We start from the raw sequence: 26,939 nt of genomic DNA, 5'->3' as shown, positions 1-26,939 counted from the left end.
TAGTTTATTCCAACTTGTGAACCAAAAGCCATTCTGCATCTATATATTTATATCCATTTAAAAAAGAAGAAAATCACTAAATTTCAAAGTGGTTCTATGTCTCTGACTCATATTACTGGTTCAAGTTGTAAATTCAAGAATGTTTAATTTAAAAACTTGATGTAAATCAATGGCATTAAGGTCCTACACAGAATATATTTGCTAATGTTTTACATACTGTAGTTTCTTATTGTAATAAACCCAATGAGATTGTCCTTCATACAAGTTTCTCACTTTTTCTTTCTTTCTTTTTTTAAACATATAAGTGACAGAAGATATTTTCATAGCTGATATATTTTCAACTTACACAGGTCTACTTAAAGTTCAATGGTTCACAGTACTACTATGAAGTACACAGTAGGAAAGAGAACCCAGAAAGAACTACACAATAGATATGATCTTGAAGGTTGGAATTGCAATTCCCAGTATTCTGGCTATCAACTGTATTATTTTTCTCTCCCAAATAAGAAAGCTTCTGGAATATCAGTAACTGACAATAATTATATAGATACGATTGCATTGGCTTCATTTAGCAATAAAGAAAAAGCAACTCAATTTCAAGCTTTAGTATTTATTGCTGCTGCTAAGTCGCTTCAGTTGTGTCCAACTCTGTGCGACCCCAGAGACGGCAGCCCACCAGGCTCCGCTGTCTCTGGGATTCTCCAGGCAAGAACACTGGAGTGGGTTGCCATTTCCTTCTCCAATGCATGAAAGTGAAAAGTGAATTATTTACCCCACATGTGCAATTGATAACAGAAACATTTTTAACATTTCAGAGTCACTTTCATTTCAGAGTCATTTCATTTCAGAGTCACTTACCCTCACAATTAAAACCCAAACTAAAACTTACATTTTAATGTGGATTTGGCCAACATGATACACTTAATAGATTTAATTTTATTGATGAAAAAGAAATAAAACTGCTTTTAGGTGATTTATTTTCACTTTCAAGTTGCTACTAAGTTTCTACATGACAATCACTTCCACTACACTCTCCAAGGGATTCTCTACAACAATTCCAGTCTGTTCATTTCATCTCTGATACACCTTACAATGGTTAAATTATATTTCTTTAATAATTACTATGCAAAAGCAAGAAAGACCTTAGGTATTTTTATTATTATCATTGCAGCTAGAAAAAGAAGTAGATGTCTCCTAAAGTTCCCTTCCACTTCACACATAAACACTTATCCAACCCCAAGTCTCTTGTACTTTTAGTCAAAAGCTCCTCCAGTGATGTTAATAGTGGTTCCTCACAACAGGTGAAGAAAAATGCTTTATATAGACCACCAACCATTTAGTTTTAGACAAAGGATGTGAATAACATTTTTTCAAACCTATGTAACGGAGCTCAACATTATCTTTTACATACATACAAGTATGGACATGTCTAGACATAGGAAAATCTAATGGGTTAAAGATCTAGGATTTTAAAGAGACACAGGTGACTAGATAACAGAACGGCAACACTTTTTAACATTTCATTTCAGAGACACTTACTCTCTCAATTAAAACCCAAACTAAAGTTTATATTTTAATGTGGACTTGGCCAACATGATACATTTAACAGATTTAATCTTATTAATAAAAGAGAAATAATGCAGTTTTCATTAACTAAAATATTCTTTATATAATGAGTTATTGCAGGGGTTCATAAATAGAGCACTTCTGTATGTATTCAAAACTGAACAAAATTGTAAAATATGAATTTAGTCACATATTTTATGGAATATAAACATGGTATAAGGAACATGAGCATTTCTGTTACAAATTAAAAGCTGAAAAATGTTACTTAGCCAATATGATTTCCATTATAAATGCCTTTTAAACTACTATTGATGTCTACAGGTCTTTCAAGACATTATTTCTGTTAAACACTAACTGAAAACATAAGGTACAAAACATTTATGTGAGAAAAAAACAACCATTTCTATTGAGATCACAGCAGGCTGAAAGCATCTTTTGGCACTTGACTGAGTTGTCTAATATATATGTCTCACTCACACACATACCTACACACCTACTGACAGCTTACGTTATCTATATGATACTTAAAAGGAAATTTTCAAACATAAAGTGTTCCACTATAAAATTTGTGGACAACGTCTGTGATGTACTTTTCTTTCTATATTTGAAATCCAATCATATCAGTTATAAGATGACTTACCGGCCCAAATGAATTACTGTCAAAACTGTGTCCATGATGATCACCTTCAACCCAGATGTGACCACGGGGGACTTTGACATAGCGGTTTTTGTGTCCCATAGTTCTAGAAATAAAAAAAATAAATAACTATTGAGAAAAGATCAGAAAAGAAAGAGCTCAAACAGGGAAGCATACAAACTCAGTAAGGACAAAACTGCTATTATAAAGATGCAATGGATTATTATAGGTTAAGTGTAAGGCTACTGTAGAATTTTATTTTTAAATAAGATGTGGTTCAGTTCAGTTCAGTACAGTTCAGTCGCTCAGTCATGTCTGACTCTTTGCGACCCCATGAATCACAGCACGACAGGCCTCCCTGTCCATCACAAACTCCCGGAGTTTACTCAAACTCATGTCTGTCGAGTCGGTGATGCCATTCAGCCATCTCATCCTCTGTCGTCCCCGTCTCCTCCTGCCCCCAATCCCTCCCAGCATCAGGGTCTTCTCCAATGAGTCAACTCTTCACATAAGGTGGCCAAAGTATTGGAGTTTCAGCTTCAGCATCAGTCCTTCCAATGAACACCCAGGACTGATCTCCTTTAGGAAGGACTGGTTGGATCTCCTTGCACTCCAAGGGACTCTCTCAAGAGTCTTCTCCAACACCACAGTTCAAAATCATCAATTTTTTGGTGCTCAGCTTTCTTCACAGTCCAACTCTCACATCCATACATGACCACTGGAAAAACCATAGCCTTGACTAGACGGACCTTTGTTGGCAAAGTATTGTCTCTGCTTTTAATATGCTATCTAGATTGGTCATAACTTTCTTCCAAGGAGTAAGCATCTTTTAATTTCATGGCTGCAATCACCACCTGTAGTGATTTTGGAGCCCCAAAAAATAAAGTCTGACACTGTTAGAACCCTGTAAACCTACCCACAGTATTTTGTTTTCATATTTTTGTAGGTAGAATTTTGTGCTTAAATAAGATGCAGTAACACAAGAAAATGGTTTGGTACTTAATTCATAATATCCTGTATCTTTTTTTTATAAAACCCAATAAGCCCCAACAAGAAACAGATCTACATCATTTCTGACATTTGCTTTTACCTCATTGGTCATCTTGGCCAGCTGCAGTCCACTTTTTTAGTCAAATAAATGTCTCAAACCAAATGACAGATTTTTTATAACCTCTTAATGCTTTAAAATTCAGAATATTTAAGAAAGAAAGCTAGATGATCTCTTCAAAGACAAACTAACAATGTCAACTGAAAATTTTTGATTAATGCCATTTGACTTTATAAATCATTCTTGAAAATGAGATACTCTTTTAACAATTCTGAAGACAGTATTTGGAGAGCAATGATCAATGACGTACATTTAGTGGAATATTCTATCTTCTGAAGCCTGACAAGAAAACAAATAAGGAAAGGCTCTCTCATACTGCATTGGTAGCACTGTAAAACGATACAAATTTTTTTCCTATTTTGCCATTTGGGGTAGATTTTTGTCAAATTTATTAATAAACTAAAATGTATGTGTCTTTTAACCTAGTTATTTACTGTTAGAAATACATTCTGAAGAAATAATGAGAAATACTAATATTTATTACCAGATATGCTCAATATAGACCTTATACAGCAATAAAAAAGTATCTTTTTAAATAATCAATAAGGGATTGGTCACATAAATTATAGTAACCAAATAAAAGGGATGAAATTAGATTAAAAATTATCCTAAACCTATAATAATTCCTTTTCAGAGACTACTTTTTTTCTTCTTTCATTCCCAAAAGAATTCCAGAAAATATCTAGCTTAAAAAAACTTTGCAATAAATGATAGCTGAATGAATAAATGTCACTCCCAAGTCTATAGACTTAGCTCAGAGTCTGAGCTTTATACATGGTTCATGGAGGTGGAGTCTCAATCAGACCATTTTTGTTAGTAAGTTGTATATGTGCAGAAGAATACATTAAAAAGGAAAACTAAACATAAATTGGTGCTATAGAAATTGAAACTATTCATTATCTAGAATGGTTTTTAATTTTCAAGATAATTTCAGTGTTGAATTACTTTGCTTTAGATCAGTAAATCATTCATGCAAGGAAGCAATGTTGTGGCCATTAGAAGCCCACAGTAAGTAAATGACTGCTATTTATTTTTAATTACTACCGGGAAGAAGAGTTTCAGCTTTTTAAAGAAAAGCAAAACCAAGTTGAGTATATCGTACTGTCATATAAATGTCCTTCAATTAAAATCAGTCAATTAGTTCTTGACATCACTACTGCCTTTATTCTGAGACTCCCTCTAAGAACTACTATCCCAACATCAAATGTTAATGATGCGGAAAAACCCTTTTACTTACTTGTTGGCAAAGCACATTCTCCTGATAAGTCCAAATATTGGTTTACCTTATTAAACGGGCTATTTTGGATAAGGACTTAGAAAGGAAACAATTACCCATTTTTTCTACTTAAACAATCACTCAAGCAGAATTATGAAATAAAACTAATTGTCTCTGCAATGATAGGGTAGGTTTAAAGTCAAGCATATTGTTCTGGAAACTGAATCTGATATAAAACTTAGACTCAGTTTCAATGTCAAATAAACCAAGAGGTTAAGATATTTATGATAGAAAATCATAGTATCATAAAATTACCAGTGATAGTTGCACATTTTCTTGCATTGACACTCTTATTTAAAAATTTTAAATACATGCTAAAGAATGCATGGTATAAGTGCTCAACAAACATTTGTTAAATGAATGACAAAAGGAATGTATAACTGAAGAATGAAAAATACTGTCACAAAGATTGAATAATATAGTAGAAAGTGCATAGAGTCTTGAAATAGACTAAACCAGTTTTAAACTGGATGCTATTAATATTACTCACAAGTAATTCTGTGCAAGTTACTTAGTTTCCACCTCTATTTGTCCACTTTTAAAATGGGACAGATTAGACCTACCCTAAAGGGGTTGAGGGCAAGGGAAGAGGGTATCAGATGATGAGATGGCTGGATGGCATCACATGATTGAACATGAACTTGGACAAACTCAGGGAGATGGTGAGGGACAGGGAAGCCTGGCATGCTGCCGTCCATGGTGTCACAAAGAGTCAGACATGATTGGGTGACTGAACAACAACAACAAAGGGGTTGAGAGAAGGCTTAAGTATTAGATAACAATATAACGGAGAGGCCTCTTTAGAGTATAGTCTGCAGACAGCCTATCTTGGAGTTGATATCTGACTTAACACTTTAAAGTTTATGTAACCTTGGGCAAGTTGATAAAGGTGTTAAATGTCAGTTACCATGTTTGCAGAATGGGGCAAATAATAGTACCTAACTCAAAAAACTGTTCTATGGATAAAAGTGGCATGTATTAAACACTTGATAAATGGATTCTCTTAGAGTTGAGACTTTCTAAGTAAAGCACTCAATGTATTTCTAATGTATAGTAAGAACTCAGTAAGCTCAGTAAGTGGTAGTTATTACTGCTATCATCTTCTTTGTCCACTATTTTCTTTCGTTTTATAATTCAGAATGTGTTCAAGCTTCTACTGCCCATTAACATCAGTGTTTTAAAATTACCTGAGCTATGCTTCAATAATTCCTTTTCCCTACATTTGCACTGGTCTTGTAGACTATTTTTAATGGTACAGTGAATCTTATTTTTTCTTTTATTCTTATGCCCTTCTGGAACATTCTAAAACTTATATGTGAAAACACAATATATATGCTTGTGCATATTCAAACACACAGAGGGTAGTAGGTGAAAGTACAATCTACCTATTTATGCTTTTACTTACTAATCACTTGCATATTTGAATGTTGCTATGCTAATAGAGAATGGTTTACCTAGACACTAGACAGGGTGTGAAAGAACTCTGAGCTATAGAACCCTGCTGAAATTCATCCCATATACATAGTGCATATTTTTTCCCTCAGGTTTCAATATAACTTTTTAAAAAATAACCCAAAGTAGCTTTGAAAAATATGATGTTAAAATATTGAGCTGGTTCTCTTTAGGACTGCCAAAGAAATATAATACTCCTAATAGAATATCTCTAGAGAAGGAATTTTAAATAGCTCTATGCTCCTGAATTCACATAAAAGAAAGACAAGATAATCTTTTAGGTGATTTAACAGTTAAGTGAGGTGTCAGCCTACAAGGTTGCATGAATCGACGGGTTGCAAATAATTTTGATTTTGACAGTCAAAAATGAATTCTGTATGGTATTCTAACTACCTATCTACAAAAAGGCATTTTTTTGTACTAGTTTTACCAAGACAAGTTACCTAGGTCTTATAAATGGAATGAAGAATGATTGCTTCCAATTTGATTTGACCTTGAAAACAATGTTTTTTTAAGTCTGAATCTTTTGAGTCATCAGTTAAACACAAAATTGTCTATGTAATCCTTGATGTCACAAGAAGGAAACAAATTCATATTTAAAGTATCTCATAAGCACAAACACATGTATATTCTTAATGTGGGTAATCAGTATTAATAAATAATGATTGTTTAAGGTATTTTTAATTATTTTTCAAATAATTACATTAATTTATTTTACTGTGCAAAGTAGATGCTGCCCTGAGGGTGTTCACTGGACACTCCCAGGATCCTAGACCCCTGAGTTTTCATTGTCAAGAAGGAATTAGGAGTACAGAGTTCAGGACTGTGTAAGATCAAGAGCTAGAACCAGGTTGCTTTTATCATCATTAATAGACTGGACTAGGAAAAAAGATACCTATCATCAGGAAAGGAAAATGAAAAGAACATTGCCTATCTAAGGCAGGGGTCCCCAAACTCCAGGATCTAATACCTGATAATCTGAGGTGGAACAGAAGTAAGAACAATAGAAATAAAATACTCAATAAATGCAATGCACTTGAATCATCCTGAAACCAACCCCGCTCCCAGTCCATGGAAAAACTGTCTTCCACAAAACTGGTCCCTGGTGTCAAAAAGGTTGGGGGTTGCTGATCTAGGGTGATTTCTGGAAGGGAAAAGATTCTCCCTTGAGAATCCACATACCACTCTCAAGGTGTGATTGGGGTTCAGATTCACAGTGCTTATGGTTTGGAACAGTTAAGAATTAATTTGAATTGACTCCAAGAATCTGGCAGAAGGAACTATAAATCTCTTCAGGGATAATCTGTCAATTCAGAGTTCGAGTTTTCAAGTTTTCTATAGATAAGTTCCTACCAGTAGGCACTTACTATCCAAAGACAGAACTCACAAGGAAGTAGTCAGCATTAATGAGTAAGAAAGTATGTTAGTCATTCAGTCATGTCCAACCCCATGGACGGTAGCCCTCGAGCCTCCTCTGTACATGGAATTCTCCAGGCAAGAAAACTGGAGTAAGTAGGCTTTCCTTTCTCTGGGAGATCTTCCTGACCCAGGATGACTATAAATGAAAGAAAGAAGAACTGGCTTAGACTTTAGCACGGAGCGGTAAGGAAATGAAAAGTAGGAGAGATGGAGAATGTTATTAGAAAATGTAATGTCAGTGTAATTAGAGTCCCATAGGAAGAGAATAAAAGAGGAACAAGGAAAGAACATTTGAGAGATAGTAACAGAATTTTCTACAACTGATAAAAGCATGACTTACAGCTTCTGTAATCAAAGTAAACCACAAGTAAGATAAATAAATAGAAAGAAATCACACTGTGATATCTGTAATAAAACTGCAGAACACTAAGGGACTCCTCTTCCCTAAAAATTTTATAAAAGCTGCCAGACAAAAAAGAAAAGATTATTTTCAAAGGAACAATGACCTGCCAACAGAGTTTCCTTGTTAATATAGAAACATAATTCAGCAATTTTAAGTATAAAATTCAATGAGTTTTCAAAATCTACCCAAGCACCTAATCACTAGATCAATATATGAAACACCTGAATCATCCAAAAATGTTTCCTCATGCCCTTCCCCAAGCAAATCTGCTCCATCTCCATCCTTGGCTCCCAGCTGAGCTTTCTGTCACTATATTGTTCAGTTGCTCAGTCATGTCCAACTCTTTACAATCCCATGGACTGCAGCACACCACGCTTTCCTGTTCTTCACCATCTCCTGGAACTTGCTCAAACTCATGGCCATTAAGTCAGTGATGCCATGTAACCATTTCGTCCTGTCATCCCCTTTCTAGAATTTTATATAAATGGAATTATTCCATATGCATTTCTTTATTTGCCTTCCTTTGCTTTCTAATGTAGTCTATTTGCTTTTGAGATTAATCCATGTTGCTGCATATATTAGTCATTTGTTACTTGTTTCTTAATATTATACTATTATAGAGATATGTCAATAACAGTTTATCAATCAGTAGTTCATGGACACTTGGGTTACTTCCAGTTTTTGGCTATTATCAATAAAGCAGCAATGAACATAAAAATATTTGTGTGGATACATGTTTTCATTTCTCCTGGGTAAATATCTACAAGTGAAATAGCTGAGTCATATAGTAACTGAATGTTTAACCATACAGCAAATTTGTCAAACTGACTTTCAAAGCAACTGTACCAATAGTATATGAGTTCCAGTTGTTCCATAAACATTTATGATGTTGTTGTTCAGTCACTAAGTTGTGTCCTACTCTGCGACTCCATGGACCGCAGATCACAAGGCTTCCCTGTCCTTCATGATCTCCTGGAGTTTGCTTAAATTCATGTCCATTGAGTTGGTGATGCTATCTAACCATCTTATCCTCTGTCACTTCCTTCTCCTCCTGCCCTCAATTTTTCCCACTATCAGGGTCTTTTGCAATGAGTCAGCTTTTTGCATCAGGTGGCTAAAGTATTGGAGCTTCAGCTTCGGCATCAGTTCTTCCAGTGAATACTCAGGGTTGATTTCCTTTAGGATTGACTGGTTTGATCTCCCTGCAGTCCATGGGACTCTCAAGACTCTTCTCTAGCATCCCAGTTCGAAAGCATCAATTCTTTGGTGCTCAGTCTTCTTTATGGTCCAACTCTCACATCTGTCCATGATTACTGGAAAAATCAGAACTTTAAATATAGGGACCTTTGTTGAGAAAATGACGTCTCTGCTTTGTTGGTCCTTTAATGGACCGGAACCTGGTTGTCCGGAGTCGACGATAAGAAAGTAAGAGAGAGAAAGAGGCTGACATCCCCTGGTTTACGCGGAAAGCCAATAGAGACCTGTTCTTAGGGCTTGAGCTGCTGCACGTAGGCACCAGGCGCCCTCTCGAGTGGGTGAAGGCACAGTGCGCCTTCTCCAGAGGGTCTTAGAAACCTGGGCTCAGTGAGCTCAGCGGGCCTCCACGCTCCAAGGAATTAGCCAGAAATAGAGAGAGAGAGAAAGATAGAAAGAAGGAATAGAAAGAAAGAAGGGGAAGAAAGAAAAGAAAGAAAGAAAGACACGGGGACCAAAGCTCTGATGGGGCAAAGGTGTTTTAATCAACAGGGCGTGGGCATATATACTGTCTTACAAGGTCGTTATTCTCAGCAAAGATAAAGATTAAAACTCCAGACTTACAAAACATAAGACGATCCCTATAAAAGAGAGAGTTGCAGACAATCACCTTTTCACAAGAAGGAAGAGGTACTTATCACTGTAATGAGAAATGCCTGGATTCCTCAGTCCCAGGAAAGGCAGGCCTCTCCTCTTAATTCCTGAATATTCAGGAATCAATAAGGGCCAGAGGGTTCCTGACAGATCCAAAACAGCACACAGGAAGCCTTTTGTTAAATGCTTCCTGACACTGCTTTTTAGTCACCATCCACAGTGATTTTGGGGCCCAAGAAAAGGAAATCTGTTACTGCTTCCACATTTTCTCCTTTTATTTGCCATGAAACCAGACGCCATGATCCTAGTTTTTTCAATGTTGAATTTGAAGCCAGTTTTTTTACTCTCCTCTTTCACTCTCATCAAGAGGCTCTTTAGTTTCTCTTTACGTTTTGCCATTAGACTGGTATCATCTGCATACTTGAGGTTGTTGATATTTCTCACCACACACTAACACTTGATAAATACCATTCTTTTAAATTTCGGTGGCTGTGGTTTAGTTGTTAAGTCACGTCCCAGGGACTGTAGCTTGCCAGGCTCCTTTGTCCATGGGATTTCCTAAGCTAGAATACTGGAGTGGGTTGCCATTTCCTTCTCCAGGGGACCTTGCCAACTCAGGGAGCAAGTTCACATCTCCTGTTTGGCAGGTGGTTCCCTACAGTGAAGGTTGATATTTTACTGACTGAGCTGGCAGGGGGCGTATACTGGATGTAATGTGCATTTCCCTAGTGATTAGTGATTTGGAGTGCTGACTTATCTTTTCTTTCTTCATGGGTGAAATATCTATTAAATTTCTTAAAAATTAAATATTTTTTGTTTGCCTTTTTATTATTTAGTTGTATGATTTCTTTATACAGTCTGTGTAAAACTTACCAGAGTTTTGGCAAGTATTTCTTCCTAATATGTGGCTTTTTTTTTTTTCATTTTCTTAACAGTCTTTTTCTTCAAAGAACAAATATAATAAATATTGATGAAGTTCACTTAGCCAATTCTTTTTCTTTCATGGTATGTGCCTTTTATACTTTAAGAAATCTTTGCCTAAACCAAAATCACAAAGATTCTCTCCTTTTTATTGTCGTGTTTTATAGTTTTAGTACTTATAAAAAATACAGTAAGAAAGTTCAAATTTATTTTTCTTTATTTCATCTTTCTTTTCTTTTCTTTTTGCATGTGGAAATCCAAATTTTCTAGCACTCTTCTTTGAAAACATTATCCTTTCTTTATTAAATTATCTTTTGCTTTGGACTGAGTTATGTGCCTTCAGAATTCATATGTTGAACTCTACCTTCCAGTATGATGACATTTGGAGATGGGGGCTTTGGGGAGGTTTATTATGTTTAAATGAGGTCTTAAAGGCTAGGGTCCTTATGATGGGATTAGTGCTTTTATTAGAAGAGACCACAGAAGTGCTCATCCCCTGCCTCCTTCTCTACTACATGAACACTTATACTAATAACATGTAGGAAAGGAGAAACATGTTTGGAAATAAATTTTCCAAACTGGTGGTTCAGACAGTAAAGAGTCTGCCTGCAATGTGGGAGACCCAGGTTCGATCCCTGGGTCGGAAAGATCCCCTGAAGAAGGAATGGCAATGGGACTCCAGTACTCTTGCCTGGGAAATCCCATGGACATAGGAGCCTGGCAGGCTACAGTCCATGGGGTCCCAAAGAATCAGACACGACTAAGTGACCAATACTCAACTCAACGGAAGAGTAGGCATAGTTATTACCTTTAGACTTTGTTAACTACATACTTTAAAAGTTTTAAGAGTAATAATGTTAATGCAGTGTATAACTTCCAAGTCAAATAAGAAATAGTATTTAAAAATATCCATTAAGGCAAAAGAATGCGAGAGAAAATGAGAAAAATGGGGAAAGTAAGATCAACAGAAAGCAAAAAAATCAGATGGCATGTAAATATATCAGTGGTCATAATAAAAGTAAATGAACTAATCTACCTGTCTGGAGAAAAAAAAAAAACTGTGCAACTAAGGAAAAATTCTAGTTATGTGCTGCTTATAAGAGAGATTCACAAAGCAAAAGGACATAGATACATAGAGAACTGCACAATATAATAATATACTATAATTAATATCAGGCAAAATGCAAACAGATTTCTGAGATAAGACAAGTTGCAATAGAACCGGATCATGGAACACTATTGATGTCTATTTTACCCTATAGAAGGATTTTAAGCAGGAAAGTGAGCCTAGAAGTCTTTAATGAATAAAGTTAAATTTTGTTTCTAAAGTCCATGGTTGGGGTACTATTCTAAAAACTACAAATAATTCTGTTACCACGACAAGACAAGCTTTTTGCTATTCAATTCTCTCTTGCCAGTATACATGTTGCCAATCATTATGTTGTTTAGTAATTAAATGCTGAAATATGGAGACTCAATACTCCTTTCTGTGGGGCTTGACTTGAATTAGAAATGGAATACATGCAATTAATAGAGGCTGAATTTAAGCAAATTAAGTGATAAAATTTCTAGGAAGTTCAATCGCATATAGCTAACTATAAGCATTATGTCTTTTAGGATCACAGTTGGAAAGACCCTAGCAGTGATCTAACATAACTCCTCTTTGCACAGACAAAATGGATGCAAAAAGCATGCAGGTGAAATCACCTAACTAGTCAGTGGCAGGGCAAAGGCAGGCAATGAAAACCAGATTCCATAATTTCCTTTCCATTGCATGGATCATAAGTACTTCAAATTTCAAAGAATATGTCTTAACATCTTTTGCTGAAAAAAATTTAATGTCATTTTCTAAATAGACTATAGCCTGTTGCTAGGTAATCAGAGAAAATCTATTTAGCTCATTTAAATTAGAAATTAGATTTATACATCTTCACAATAAAGTTACAGAATTAATTTTATAAATTTAATATGAATGCTCCTACTACAGCTAAGAATTTTTTGAATGATGGATATTCTTGATATATTTTTTCTAAATTTGAATTATAGGAGTGTGTGACAAAAATTAACTGTGACAATTTCCTTAATATATAGAATGTTTTCTCCTGTTAAACATGCATTCTGAAAATACTGTGTTCATAAAAATCAATGCAACTGTTAGTGAGAACTGGAGAAAGATGTCAACAATCAGATTCCACCCATGCTGTATCAGGCACATATTTAACCCACACTGAGGCCATGTCGATTGATCCAGCAATGGGGTGGCAGTTTATGCTATGTTATTTCATGTATTATGGTTAGTTTGTGAAGATAAGGTTATGAACAGCATAAAGGTATAGGCCAGAGCATGGAGAAGAATAAGATCCTGTCCCTTCTACCAAGACTGTAACTTATACCATGATTCAAAACATAAGCTACAAAGTAAAAGTGAAGTTGCTCAGTTATTTCCCACTCTTTGTGACCCTATGGACTGTAGCCTACCAGGTTCCTCCATTCATGGGATTTTCCAGGCAAGAATACTGGAGTGGGTTGCCATTTCCTTCTCCAGGAGATCTTCCCGACCCAGGGATTGCACCCTCGTCTCCCGCATTGTAGGCAGACGCGTTACTGTCTGAGCCACCAGGGAAGTCATAAGCCACAAAGCAGGCTATAAATAAATAAATAAATATATATATATATACATTTATATATAAATGTATATATATATATATATACACACATGTACATATATATACACATATGTACATATATAAATACACATATGTACATATATATATGTACATATGTAAATATATATATATACATTTATATATAAATGTATATATATATATATAAATACACATATGTACATAAACAGTCTAAATTACCACAAACAAAATTTCACAAGTTGGAAGCATCTGCCAGAAAATAATTGGTGAGTGAAGGATTACATAAGTGAACGAACGTCAAATGTTGCTAACTGCAAAGGTGTTCAAAGTATGGTGTTGTTTTAGCCTGGAATAGTCAGAAAAGGCATTGCGTCTCTTTGAATCAAGATGTGAAGAACAGGTTAAAACTAAAAGGTAAAGAACATAGTGTGGATTTCAAATCCCATTAACTTACAGACAAAAAAAAAAGGATTTCTTTTTTCTTACTACATTATTGTCTGGAGATATGCCACTGTAAAATAAGGGAGATATTTTATAAATCACTTTCTAATTAAGACATTCAGTTGTTATATAGAAAAATGAAACATATTTAAATTATTTTATTCTAAAAGCATATTACTGATTTTTCTCTTAAATATTCTATATGCTATTATAGTATACCCTAACTTAGATCACATTGAGTCAAAAATTTTAAGGCAAATATATTATTGAATGATAGCATAATTATAAACATTATACAAGCTATCTGAATATATAAATGATAAATCTATAAAGAAAATAATGTATCTAACTCACATATATTAAAAATTTTTTTTGCTAAAATGATCATCAATTACATGAAATGTCAAAGATGTAAATACCATAATCAGCAGATCTTATCACATAATAAAAATAGTGACTTAGATTGTTATTCCATGCATGGCTTCCTAGCAAACCAATTTAAATAGAACAGTGAACTTGTAATGCATAATTTTATTTTTCAGAAAAATCAATATGTATTATAAATGGTATTGCTGCACTTGTTTACAAAGTTCTCTTTTGAAATAATTTCCTGGGTGTCCACTTCATTCATCATTTAGTTTCAAGGGTTTTTCCCACATGCTAGTTTTAAAGGGGGGAGGGACACATTTCAGTGCTTTTTTAAAGTAAGGTCCAATAACACCTAGATATTAGAGAAGCTATGAACAATTTTCCTTCTGTTTGTTCTAATCTGTTTTATAACTTTAACTTTTTAGTGTTAAAAGAAATGGTTACTATTTATTCCCTACAAACAAAATTAATGACCCTTTGGATTAATTACCAGTAAAATAAAATATAAATGCCTCAGAGCTAAGGAGATCATAAAACAAGGGGTCTTCTTTAAAAGTATCTCTTTAGAATAGGTACAAAAGATAATTTTGAAGCTGGAAAGCAGTGTGGCAGAGGGAAAATTAATGGGGGCTCCCCAGCTAAACAGACTTTAGGTTGAACTCCAGATGTGCCACTTTCTACTTGCACGGCCTTGAGTTCACCTGTTGTAACAGAGGATAATACTATCTGCTTCACAGAGGTGTGATGAGAGATGAGATAATGCATGTAACATTTTTAGAACAGTATCTGGCAGAATAAACTCCAATAAATGGTCATCTTTATTATCAGAATTAAGGAATAAGCTTAGCTATTCTTATGATACAATAATTAATGCAGCTAGGAAAACAAAAAAGCTCTTCTAAATCAAATTAATTCCACATATATTTATTAAATACCCAGTGGTATCTGGAGAAGGGACTGGCAACCCACTCCAGTGTTCTTTGCCTGGAGAATCCATGGACAGAGAAGCCTGGTGGGCTATAGTCCACAGGATCGCAAAGAGTCAGACACGACTTAGTGACTAACACACACTCCCCCCAGTGATATCAAGAAACTGTTATGCACTAGTGATGTAAACATAAATATGACACAGCCCTTCCCTGGAACAATTTGTAGCTTAGCCAGGTAAATAGACAAATTTTTTAAATGTACAATTTCAACTCAAAGTGGTAAGTCAATGTTATAGGGACAGAGAGGCAAATTAAGGAGCTGGGCAAGAGATATCCAAGTCAGCTAGGATTACTGGGTAGTTTTTCAGGAAAAGCTGACACTTTTCATACATGATACCCATAATTCTGAAATTAACTATCAACATCTATGAATCACATGATGAATATAAATTATCAGCATCCCTGAACCACCAAATTGAAGTCAAGGAATAATTTTGCAACTGTGGATGAAAAACATCATCTGCCACATCAGTAAACAAAGGATTTCAAGTCACAAGTCACTAAGGCAGCCCCGTCCCAGACCCTGACTATGTGCCCTGAGAGGGTTCAGGATGGGAAGGCAGGATACTGGCCCTAAACAGTTAAAGTATAAATCAAAGAAGTGATTTTAATGAGCCCTGACAGACTCTGGCAATCTTCCTATATAGAGAAAAGCACTAAATTCATTAACTTGAGATGCCTGGCTTTCTTTAATTAACAGTAATCTTTTGATGTCCTGAGAATCTGGGTTTTGTTGTGAAACCCCTGTGTATTGACTCCTCCCTTACCTCTTGGGAGCAGTCGCTCAGCATTACCTGAAAGGCTGCCTCCCAGTCTTCAGAAAATCTTCGAATAAAACATAGTTCTCAACTTTCAGGTTGTACTTTTTTTTTTTCAATTTATACAACCAATTAAAAATCATTTTAAATAACTTTAAAAAAGAATTTGAAAGCTATATGTATAAGCTAGAATTGAGGAAAGCTTTTTAAAGCAAGACTAAAGCCAAAATTATAAAATAAAATATACACATACCTGAATATTTAAGAATTAAAAACTTTTTGTATCATAAGGTTTAAAGTCAACAAATTAACACTACTTTGAAAGAAAACACTGCACAAGTGACATACAAAGGGATAATACCTATACCATAAAGGAGCTCTCACAAAGTCACTTACATTAAAAAAAAAAAAAGGGGAAAAACAATCCAACAGAAAATGGGTACAAGATATAAACAGGAGAGTTACAGATGAGACATATGAAAAAATTCACTAGCAGTCAGGAAAATACAAATTAGAGTAAACACAAGATAATACGTTACAATCAACAGCTGGAAAATTTAAAAAGAGCTTTAACATCTGCAGGTGACAGAGGTATAGGAAAAGCATACTCTTTTACTGGCAACAATATGAAGATTTATAATTTTTTTGGAAAAGAATCTGGCAACACCTATAAAATTCTAAAATTTCATTTGTCTTATGACCTAGCAATTCCACTACTGTGATTCAATGCCATAAAAATGCTTGTATAAGGACACAGGTACAACAAGGTTATTACAACATTGTTCATGATGGCAAAAAAAAAAAAAATTGGAAGCAAAGATAATGACTACAAACAGAGGAATGATTTAAGAAATGATGCCAGATCCCATGTCACAGAATGCTATACAACCCAGAAAAAGAACAAAAATAAAGCTACTTATAAACATTCGAGAGATTTTTCCAAAAGTATTGCTGAATGATAAAGTAGAAAAGCGCATGTGCTATTTTTACTTTTGTGAAAAAATGATGACAAAATGTCACCATATATGTAAATGTGAATATAGGAAGTATTTTGTCAGAACAAAGAACACCACATTCAGAAGAGGCTGCAGATCTGAGAGGTGGGTGGGGAAACCAATACAAAGGAGAAAGAAGGAAGAGTAAAGACAAAAAAGAACATACTTAAAAAAATCAAAGAGCATTTCTAAATAAAGCATTATGACACTACCATATTTATGCCTTCCTGTAAACTTTAAGTAGATTCACATCAAAAATAACTAAAATAGACAAAATGCAAATATATTTATATGTGTGTGTATATATATATATGCAAAACATAAACATTTAGAGATGAGCTAAAAAGCATTGTTTCATAGCAGGGAAACTAGAGAAAAAATAACAATAAGGAGTAAAACAGACACTAATTTATAAAAGCCAGAAATGTTACTTGGGTGTAATATTTCCAGAGGTCCTCCCACTTGGGGTCTTTCCTCTTAGGCTGAATGCATCAGCAGATAAATGTTGCGGCAGGGCAGGGACAAAGGGCATACCAGTTTATGGAAATATCTTTCATTTTGCTATATATAAGGGTCTTTAAGTAGCCACTCACCATACTAAGCAAAGGATCTGTCAAATGTCATTCCAGTAAGAAGTTTATTAAGTCGTTTCTATTCAAGTAGTGGTTATGAAATGCCTTTGTATTTAAAAGTCAAAAAATTTAGATTTGTCCTCAGATACTGAAGGTTAGGAAAGGCAAATTTTCACCTCTGCACTCAGAATTTTCAGCAAGGCCTGTGAAGTAAACTGCTTGGGTATTTGAGAGGGGTCCTGGAACCAATCCCCCTCTGATACTGAGGGACAACTAACTGGATACAATTTATGTAAATTTTATGGTACATAGGAACCCTCATAAGCAATGAAGACCCAAAGAAAGGCAGAACCCACCTACATGTTTTTTATAGCTGGCAAAAGTGGCTTAGAGGGTAAAGCGCCTGCCCACAATGTGGGAGACCCAGGTTCGATTCCTGGGTCGAGAAGATCCCCTGGAGAAGGAAATGGCAACCCACTCCAGTACCCTTGCCTGGAAAACCCCATGAACGGAGGAGCCTGGTAGGCTACAGTCCATGGGGTTGCAAAGAGTTGGACACGACTGAGCGACTTCACTTCACTTCAAACAAAGTGAGGCAGTTATGGAGAAGTAACTGAATTATGTGCAGAGGCTAAAGGAAGATGACTTATTTTAGAAGGTCCATCTTTGTAGAAATCTCTGGGTCTCAGTTTCTTGTCCTTGATATTAAGAATGTTACTTTGCTCCTATTACAGGGAAGTCATCAATCACATGAGAATTCCATCTCCTGCTTTTAAGAAAAAGGGAATAGGATTTGCTATTTTTCAAGTCCTTTAAAACTCAAAATAATCCTTTTGCCAAGATGGCATATTTTGGAGTGGCATATTCTAACACCCCTTACAGGCAAAAGTAAAACACAAAAATGAAGAAAAATTGAAGCAACAAAAATTCAAACCAAATGAGAGCAACAACAAAAGAACAAATTTTCTACTTCCTGAGAAACTGCTCCCCATCTGTGATTAAAATTGAGAGAAAGACACAAGAGAGCAGGTACGATGGGGTACCTACTGACAGGCTGAGACTGCTCTGGGTCTTCTGGCACAAAATTCATAAAGAATCAAGAGAGAGCCTCCAGCTGCAAAATCAGTTGTTTTTCCTAAGTTCATTTTGGTGAAAAAACTTGGCCACAACTCTACATAGTCATTAGATTCAAACTTACTATCCTCTTTGGGGTAGAAAGTTCTGGAAAACTTCTGCCTCTGTACCCCTGTTCAGAGTTGATGATTTAATGTTTTTAAGCCATTTTTAGGCCTTCTGGGATACAAAAGCAACTCTTTAATCGAGGCATGTGAACTGACCAGTTTTCCTTTCCCTCTGATCTTTGTGGAGGCCTGCAATTTTATTTTTTGAGAATGGGTTTCTCTGTTAACTCTACTCATTATTTATTGCCTACAACAGTTATGAAACTATTTGATCTTCAAAATGTAGCCTGATGCAGCATCTTTTGAAATAACTTATCATTTACTTTTTAGCCACTGTTTCTTTTTAAGATTTAATTACCTAACAATAACATTTTGATACATAACTATATTACAAGGACCAACTGGACTTTGGTTAAATTCAAATTGAGATTCTTCTTTATACATGATCAATATTGTGAAATAGTAGAACTAACTAATCAAAGTCAGCAGGGATTAGTTTAATCATCAATCATTTTCCAACCAAATATTCCTTAATATGTCTCTATTTAATAGTTTCATTCAAACAAAGTACTACAGAGAGAGAATATAATGACTTCTTAAAAGAATTACCATACTAGATTACACATTTGACAGCAATAGATTAGTCTTTATAAAATATAAATATGAATAAAACAGGTATTGTAAAGTACCAAATAAGTAACTTGCTAATTTAAGTCCAAATTGCTTCAGCCTACAAGAAACTGTATTATAAATCCACATTATAATGCTTAGAATGCCAGTGTTATATAAATAAGTGAGTGAATTGTTTGTAGGTGACAAAGGATGATGTTTTCCCTGCCCTAGTCATAGGATTATTACATGGTGGCAGGGCCTTTACATGGGAATTTTCTGGGTTACAAAACATGGATGAAGTTATGGATCAGTACCTGGAGGCCAAGTGGTTTGCTGTAAACATAAAGTTCACTTAAGACTTCCTAGACTACTTTGCTTCATAATTATGTTCAGATATTTGCTACCAATGACCTAAGTTTCAGGTAAGTAGCAAGCAATTTTATCCACTTCCAAGAAATGTGCTCTGGAGTGTATATCTGACTTTTCCATTATGGAGGAGAAAATACAAAGAATGTTCAATTCAGGTAGAAAGAATAGGAAATCACTTTTAATGAGGTCTTATTAAATTTCTAATGTAACCCAGAATAATACTAAGCAGCATAAAATTGACTTCTGTATCCACTGAGTCCATATGGTAAAGACTGACCTGTAAGAAACTGAATTCAAGTGGGTCAAGTATATCTTAAGAAAATGTAATTCTCTTATTTTTGTGAAGATATAAATTGAAGTGTAAATCCTCCCTCCATAGACACATCCTCTTGATATTTTGCCATGTAGGCCAATTGCTGTCCTAAAATAAAGTTTTAAGTGATATAAATCACCTTGTGAGACTTTGAAACCAGGTGGAAAAACTACAGTTAAAAAGAAAAAAAAATTATTTTTATTTATACTTGGGGGGCGTCTAACAACTACTTCCTTTCTCCTCAGCTCCCACGCTGGTCTAACCCACCAGCATCTACTTCCTGGACTCCCAGTTACCTCCTCATTTCATTGGTTTTCACGTCTCTACCCGCCTCTATATTTAGTCATTCTCTACACAAGTCCAATCATGGCATATGTCCGCCCTGTTGAAAAATGTCCAGTGGCTTCCTCTCACACGTAGAATAAAATGCAAATTTCTTACTGTAACCTACAAGACCTTACATCTGAGATTCCGGGCCTTAGAACTATAGATATTTTGAACAAGATAATTCTTAGCCATGAGGGGCTGTCCTGTGCAATTTCGGATGTTTAGTAGTATTCCTGGCTTCCACCCACTAAAAGCCAGTCACATCCCTTTCACAGCTGTGACCACCAAAAATGTCACCAGGCATCGCCAAATGTACCTCAGGGGCAAAGTCACCCCTTCCAGGAATCACTTCTCTGCATGACGTGGCCCCTCATGACACCTCCGTCCTCATCTTCTCTGGCTTACTGGACTGCAGTTCCACTAGCCTCATCCATGTTCCTCCCACAAACCAAAAGCCCTCTTGACTCTGGCCTTTTTCTGTACTTGCTGTTCTCTGAATAGAATGCTCTGTGTGTTCTAATGTCCCTGCTAAAATGTCCTCTCTATCTAAAATAGCTCACCCTGCCAGACTCTACCCCTTAGCATACTTTTCTTCACAGCACTTATCTGCTCCTTAGCTTTATAGTCTATCTCACAGTTGACTTAATTTTTGTCTATCTTCCTGACGACGAAATTCCACAATGCCAGAGACTTGAGCCATTTTGTTCAACACTGTCTTTCTGATTTCTAAAACAGTGCCTGTCTGTATTTTCAATAGTTGCTCAATATGTTGACTAAATGGATGAATAAGTATGCATTCTGATAGTAGTCCTATTTATTTATTTATTGCTGCACCATGCAGCATGTGGAGCTTCCGTGACCAGGAATTGAACCTGAAACCCCTGCACTGGAAGCATGGAGTCTTAACCACTGGACCACCAGAGAAGTCTAGTAGTCCTCTTTAGATTACTATAAATATTTTGAGGAGGTTGTTTCTCTTATTTCTGTAACAGTTTCATATAATGTCTTTAACCAAAAAGGTTTTTAGAAATCTTCGGGTAACACAGTCATTTAACAAGTAAGAAATTCGAGGCCTAGAGAGATTACTTTGTCAACAATGACATGGTTTACCATTAATTGTTTATCTTAGTTGACCTTTAAAAATAAAAATGATGAAAACCAAATTTCAGGGCTTCTCCTACAGGCTTTCTTGTGGGTATTTTACTGAGATTAATGGACATTTCAATTACAAACTAAATTTTTAGAAAATTTTAATTGAATGAGGTTATTGAGTACAAGATCGTTATTTAAGAAGGCTATTACCTGAAACATACACCATAGTTCATGATAATTTTGAACAAGAGTAGTGAGATTACTATCAATTCAACTCAATTTACATTTATTAAAGTGAACACCTAAAATGTACATTATTTTAGAGGGTTCAGAAGGATTAAAAACTTAAGTACCGCAAAGCTTCTGACCTCAAAATCCTTATAGTATAATATAGTACAAGAGATGAAGTAAGTACATAGAAACCACAACACAAGCAGAATCTGATAAATGATGGATTCAAGATATATTCATGATAATTGCTTACTATCTGCTGAGTAGTTATTGTAGTAGTAACAAGTAGTCTACTAAATGATAGCAATTTAGGTTTTGTCAAGCAAAGAAAATAGTAAAGACTTTGACCACAGACACAGAAAGCTGCATACTTAATTACTTATTCTACACTCCTTTAAGAAAAGGAGTAATTCTTACAGGATAAATGCAGATCTGGGAAATTAGAAAAAATACAAATATGATCATGGGTGTTACAACATGTGACAAAGGATAGGTAGATGATAAAGTGCATCAAGTGTTCATGTTGGAAAAATTCTGAATTCTTTGGTTTGACTGGAGTGTATTGATAGTTTAATGGAAGCCAGCAAATGTTAAGTTTAGGAAGCAAATGTAATGTGAGTATGGACTGTCCATATAGAAACCTAAATATCATTCTAATGATATCCAAGCCTAAATATTATATATATATATATATGAATAAGTATGCATTCAGAATGTATATATATATATATATTTTGTGGGATATATATATATATATATTTGGGATATATATATATATATATATATATATATATTCTGTTTTGTGGGCAATGAGGAATACCTGAAGAGTATTGATCAAAAAAGTTAGAAGATCGTATGGAATCATTTGCACAGGGCTACCCGAAAGGTCAGCAGCCAATGAAAACCATCCCTCCAGATACATTCAACTAATCTCCTCCAGAGTGGAGCCCTTGCTACCTACATACATCAAGTTTCCATTGATTATAGGGACAATAAATCAGTGCATAGTTAGTGCGTCCACTTCACGTGATGGTTGATGGTTCTGAGAGCTAACTGCATTCAGCTCATCCCCCTGATTTGGGGACTTGCTACAGAAGGCATCAGGGAAGCAAAATATCTGAGCATGACAGCTTTACAGTTTTTGCACCTTTTAGGTTAAATGGCTTTTTGCCAGTGAAAGTGAGTCCATAAAAAACCAAATGTTCTCTCTTAAGCATCAGAACCACATAACAGACACAATCTCTGTATCTGGAGAAGGGAATGGCAACCCACTCTAGTATTCTTGCCTAGAGAATCCCATGGACAGAGGAGCCTGGCGGGCTACAGTTCATAGGGTTGCACAGAGTTGGACACAACTGAAGCGACTTAAGAGGCGGCAAGAATACACAGAAGAACTGTACAAAAAAGACCTTCATGACACAGATGATCACAATGGTGTGATCACTCGCCTAGAGACAAACATCCTGGAATGTGAAGTCAAGTGGGCCTTAGGAAGCATCACTATGAACAAAGCCAGTGGAGGTGATGGAATTCCAGCTGAGCTATTTCAAATCCTAAAAGATGATCCTGTGAAAGTGCTGCACTCACTATGCCAGCAAATTTGGAAAACTCAGCAGTGGCCACAGGACTGGAAAAGGTCCGTTTTCATTCCAATCCCAAAGGAAGGCAATGCCAAAGAATGCTCAAACTAGCGCACAATTGCACTCATCTCACACGCGAGTAAAATGCTCTAAATTCTCCAAGCCAGGCTTCAACAATACATGAACCGTGAACTTCCAGATGTTCAAGCTGGTTTTAGAAAAGGCAGAGGAACCAGAAATCAAATTGCCAACATCCACTGGATCATCAAAAAAGCAAAAGAGTTCCAGAAAAACATCTATTTCTGCTTTATTGACTATGCCAAAGCCTTTGACTGTGTGGATCACAATAAAGTCTAGAAAATTCTGAAAGAGATGGGAATACCAGACCACTTGACCTGCCTCCTGAGAAACCTGTATGCAGGTTAGGAAGCAACAGTTAGAACTGAACATGGAACAACAGAATGGTTCCAAATAGGAACAGGAGTACTTCAAGGCTGTATATTGTCACCCTGCTTATTTAACTTATATGCAGAGTACATCATGAGAAACGCTGGGCTGGATGAAGCACAAGTTGGAATCAAGATTGCTGGGAGAAATATCAATAACCTCAGATATGCAGATGACACCACCCTTAAGGCAGAAAGTGAAGAAGAACTAAAGAGCCTCTTGATGAAAGTGAAAGAGGAGAGTGAAAAAGTTGGCTTAAAGCTCAACATTCAGAAAACTAAGATCATGGCATCTGTTCCCATCACTTCATGGGAAATAGATGGGGAAACAGTGGTAGACTTTATTTTTTTGGGCTCCAAAATCACTGCAGATGGTGACTGCAGCCATGAAATTAAAAGACGCTTACTCCTTGGAAGGAAAGTTATGACCAACCTAGACAGCATATTAAAAAGCAGACACATTACTTTGCCAACAAAGGTCCATCTAGTCAAGGCTATGGTTTTTCCAGTGGTCACGTATGGATGTGAGAGTTGGACTATAAACAAAGCTGAGCACCAAAAAATTGATACTTTTGAACTGTGGTGTTGGAAAAGACTCTTGAGAGTCCCTTGGACTGCAAGGAGATCCAACTAGTCCATCCTAAAGGAGATCAGTCCTGGGTGTTCATTGGAAGGACTGATGTTGAAGCTGAAACTCCATTACTTTGGCCACCTAAAGCGAAGAGCTGACTCATTTGAAAAGACCCTGATGCTGGGAAAGATTGAAGGTGAGGGGAGAAGGGGACAACAGAGGATGAGATGGTTGGATGGCATCACCGACTCAATGGTCATGAGTTTGAGCAAACTCCAGGAGTTGGTGATGGACAGGGAGGCCTGGCGTACTGCAGTCCATCGGGTCGCAAAGAGTCAGACACGACTGAGCGACTGAACTGAACTGAAGTGACTCAGTGCGCGCACGTGTGCGCGCCCCTGCGCACGCGTGCACACACACACACACACACACACACACACAGAGCACTGTATGTTCTGATTGGATATCTTTCTCTTCCTAATAAAAACAACTCTGTGTCACCCTTATCAAAAATCATTCCACTTAGATAATAAATGTTTGTAATTATATTCTCTTCGTGATTACAAAATACCACTTTGATTAGATAAAATAGACTTACCAGGGAAACCTCTACATCCACCTAAACCCTACTTTGCTATTTACTGTCTCAGTTATGAGTCATATTTAGCAACCTGCCTTGAACTACTAACAGTTATCCCCCCCACAAATCATCAACCTAATCATAATATTAAAAAAAAATCAACCAAACAACAAGTTTTTGGAGCTGATTATTCTCAAATCAATATTTTACAGGATTCCCTTATCACATGAATTCTATTATTAACACAATATTATTGATCATTAAGTCATGGGGAAGTCGGTGATTGTCCTGTAGATTCTGGATAGGATATTAGGATAGAAATATTAGTAAATTTATCAGTTATGCTTATAATTATATTCTTTAAAACTTTCCTATTACTTCTTTCCCATAAAAGAAACAAATGCCAAAAGGATGAATGCATTCATCATTTCCTCTAAAATTTTAATTACAATATTTTTTTCAGGTAGTTGTTTCTAATAGACATTTAGAGGAGAATATAGCCAGTTTGGGGAGATTTGTACAGATATTGCAGAGCAAGTAATACCTAAAACTAAGAGACAAATCAAAGGTAGCAAAGAAGATTAGGAAAAGGCATTTCAAGCAAAGACAGAAAATGAGAGATCAGAAAGTGCCTTATAGGTTAACATTAGAAGAACTCTGAGTTCTGTGCTTTGGCTGGTGCTTGGATATGATGGTACATATGGTACCATATTTCAAAGAGATTAGAAATCCTCTCATTCAACACAGTCCTGACTGATAACTTTTCAGGTAATTCTTTTTAAGTTGGCAAGGCACAGATTATACCAATATATCATACATTCATTTTATTAATCATATCATTGTATTATAAAAAATATAATGCCCAATTAATTCACCATCATTTGAGATGTCATTCTTTTTGTATATAAGTCCACAAATTGAAATTCTCAGAAGTGTTTTACAAACCACACTCATGCTACACTGCTTAAATTCCCAGTTTTAGCTTCTTTATTTTGGAGTGAAAACGTAAAGATTATTTGTGACAAAATCTGAATACAGAATCCTTCTAGACATTTACAAAATTTCCCCAGGCTTTCACAGTTGTCTCGCCACGTTTGACAACCATTTAAAAAAGAAAACTCATTATAAGTCAGTCTTTCAAAACATTTGACTGTTTTTTTTTTCCTTTCTTGTTCACATTTCATCAATTTGTATAACATTTAATTAAATTAGATGTTTATAATAATAGGTATAGCTAGCATAAACATGCATGTTAATAACCACAACTGATGTTTTTTAGGCATACGGTTTAGCTGATGGGAACAAAAGTACATAGGATTGTAGAGTATAACCTTTTAGTGGTGAGTATCCTGGGTCACAGAGCTCAGACAACTTTTACAGAAGGAATAGAGAGCTTGAGTGAATTAAGCTTGTTCAGGTGGTACTTCATTTAAGAGAGCATCTGTTTAGTTCAGTGTGGCACTCAGCCAGACAGGAGAATGCAACATCAAAGAAAATGGAGGTTGGGAAAAAGAGCCAGGTGAGGGCTGTGAGCTAGGCTCTAGACCTAGGGAGCTTACTAGAGAAGGCCGTGGAGCCATGCTCAGAACATGGATGCCAGTGTGAATGCTCTCTCTTCATTAGCCATGTATCTTTGGACAAGCTCCTTATACTATACTACCCTTATATAATCATTCAGTTCCCACAATTTTAAAAGAGTCCTTATTCCTGGGATGTTGTTAGGATTACATGAGTTAATATTGTAATTATGTGTTCAAAATATAGGGGCTCAGTTAACATCAATTTTATCATTACATACCAAAGTGATGACTCGTAAGTTTCTAGATTTGCTGTCCCAGGGCATAATCATGACTGAATATATGTAAAGTACTTTGAATATGACCCAGCATGTAATAAAAATTTTTGTACTAATTTGCTGTTGTTACAAGCCATTTAAATGTTTTAAATAAAAGAGTGATCAGGTGTGCACTTTAGAGGGAAACATACCAACAGTGAGAGAGGGAGGGATTAAGCAGTGAGGTGGGTGTCAGACCAGGAAAAGATGCTTGGTCGATTACGGGTGCTGAGCTAACACAGTCCCAGGATGGACAGAGAGGGGACACGTAGGAGTCAGGACTTACTCATGTGGCAGAACTGGGGAGTGCCTGCTGCTTGACTGGACAGCTCAGGAGCAAGAGGGTGGAGCTGAAGACATTTATCATGGATGCCTTTTTCCATGCAGCTGCACTCAAATACTAC

At 35.8% G+C, this 26,939-nt stretch overlaps 1 protein-coding gene across 3 annotated transcripts in view; it reads right to left on the bottom strand.

Moving 5' to 3' along the window:
* Positions 1-26,939, bottom strand: part of IMMP2L (inner mitochondrial membrane peptidase subunit 2) — a 921,351-nt gene that overhangs the window by 216,215 nt on the left and 678,197 nt on the right. For all 3 annotated transcript variants that reach the window (XM_043463178.1, XM_043463176.1, XM_043463175.1), the window contains one exon: positions 2,207-2,309. In XM_043463178.1, the coding sequence (XP_043319113.1) occupies positions 2,207-2,309 (103 nt within the window). The remainder of the gene's footprint in view (positions 1-2,206; positions 2,310-26,939) is intronic.

Source organism: Cervus canadensis, chromosome 3 (assembly GCF_019320065.1).
Source record: "Cervus canadensis isolate Bull #8, Minnesota chromosome 3, ASM1932006v1, whole genome shotgun sequence".
NCBI classification, from domain to species: domain Eukaryota; kingdom Metazoa; phylum Chordata; class Mammalia; order Artiodactyla; family Cervidae; genus Cervus; species Cervus canadensis.
Note: the sequence above shows the minus strand (reverse complement) of the source record. Positions and strands in the feature narration are given on the sequence as shown.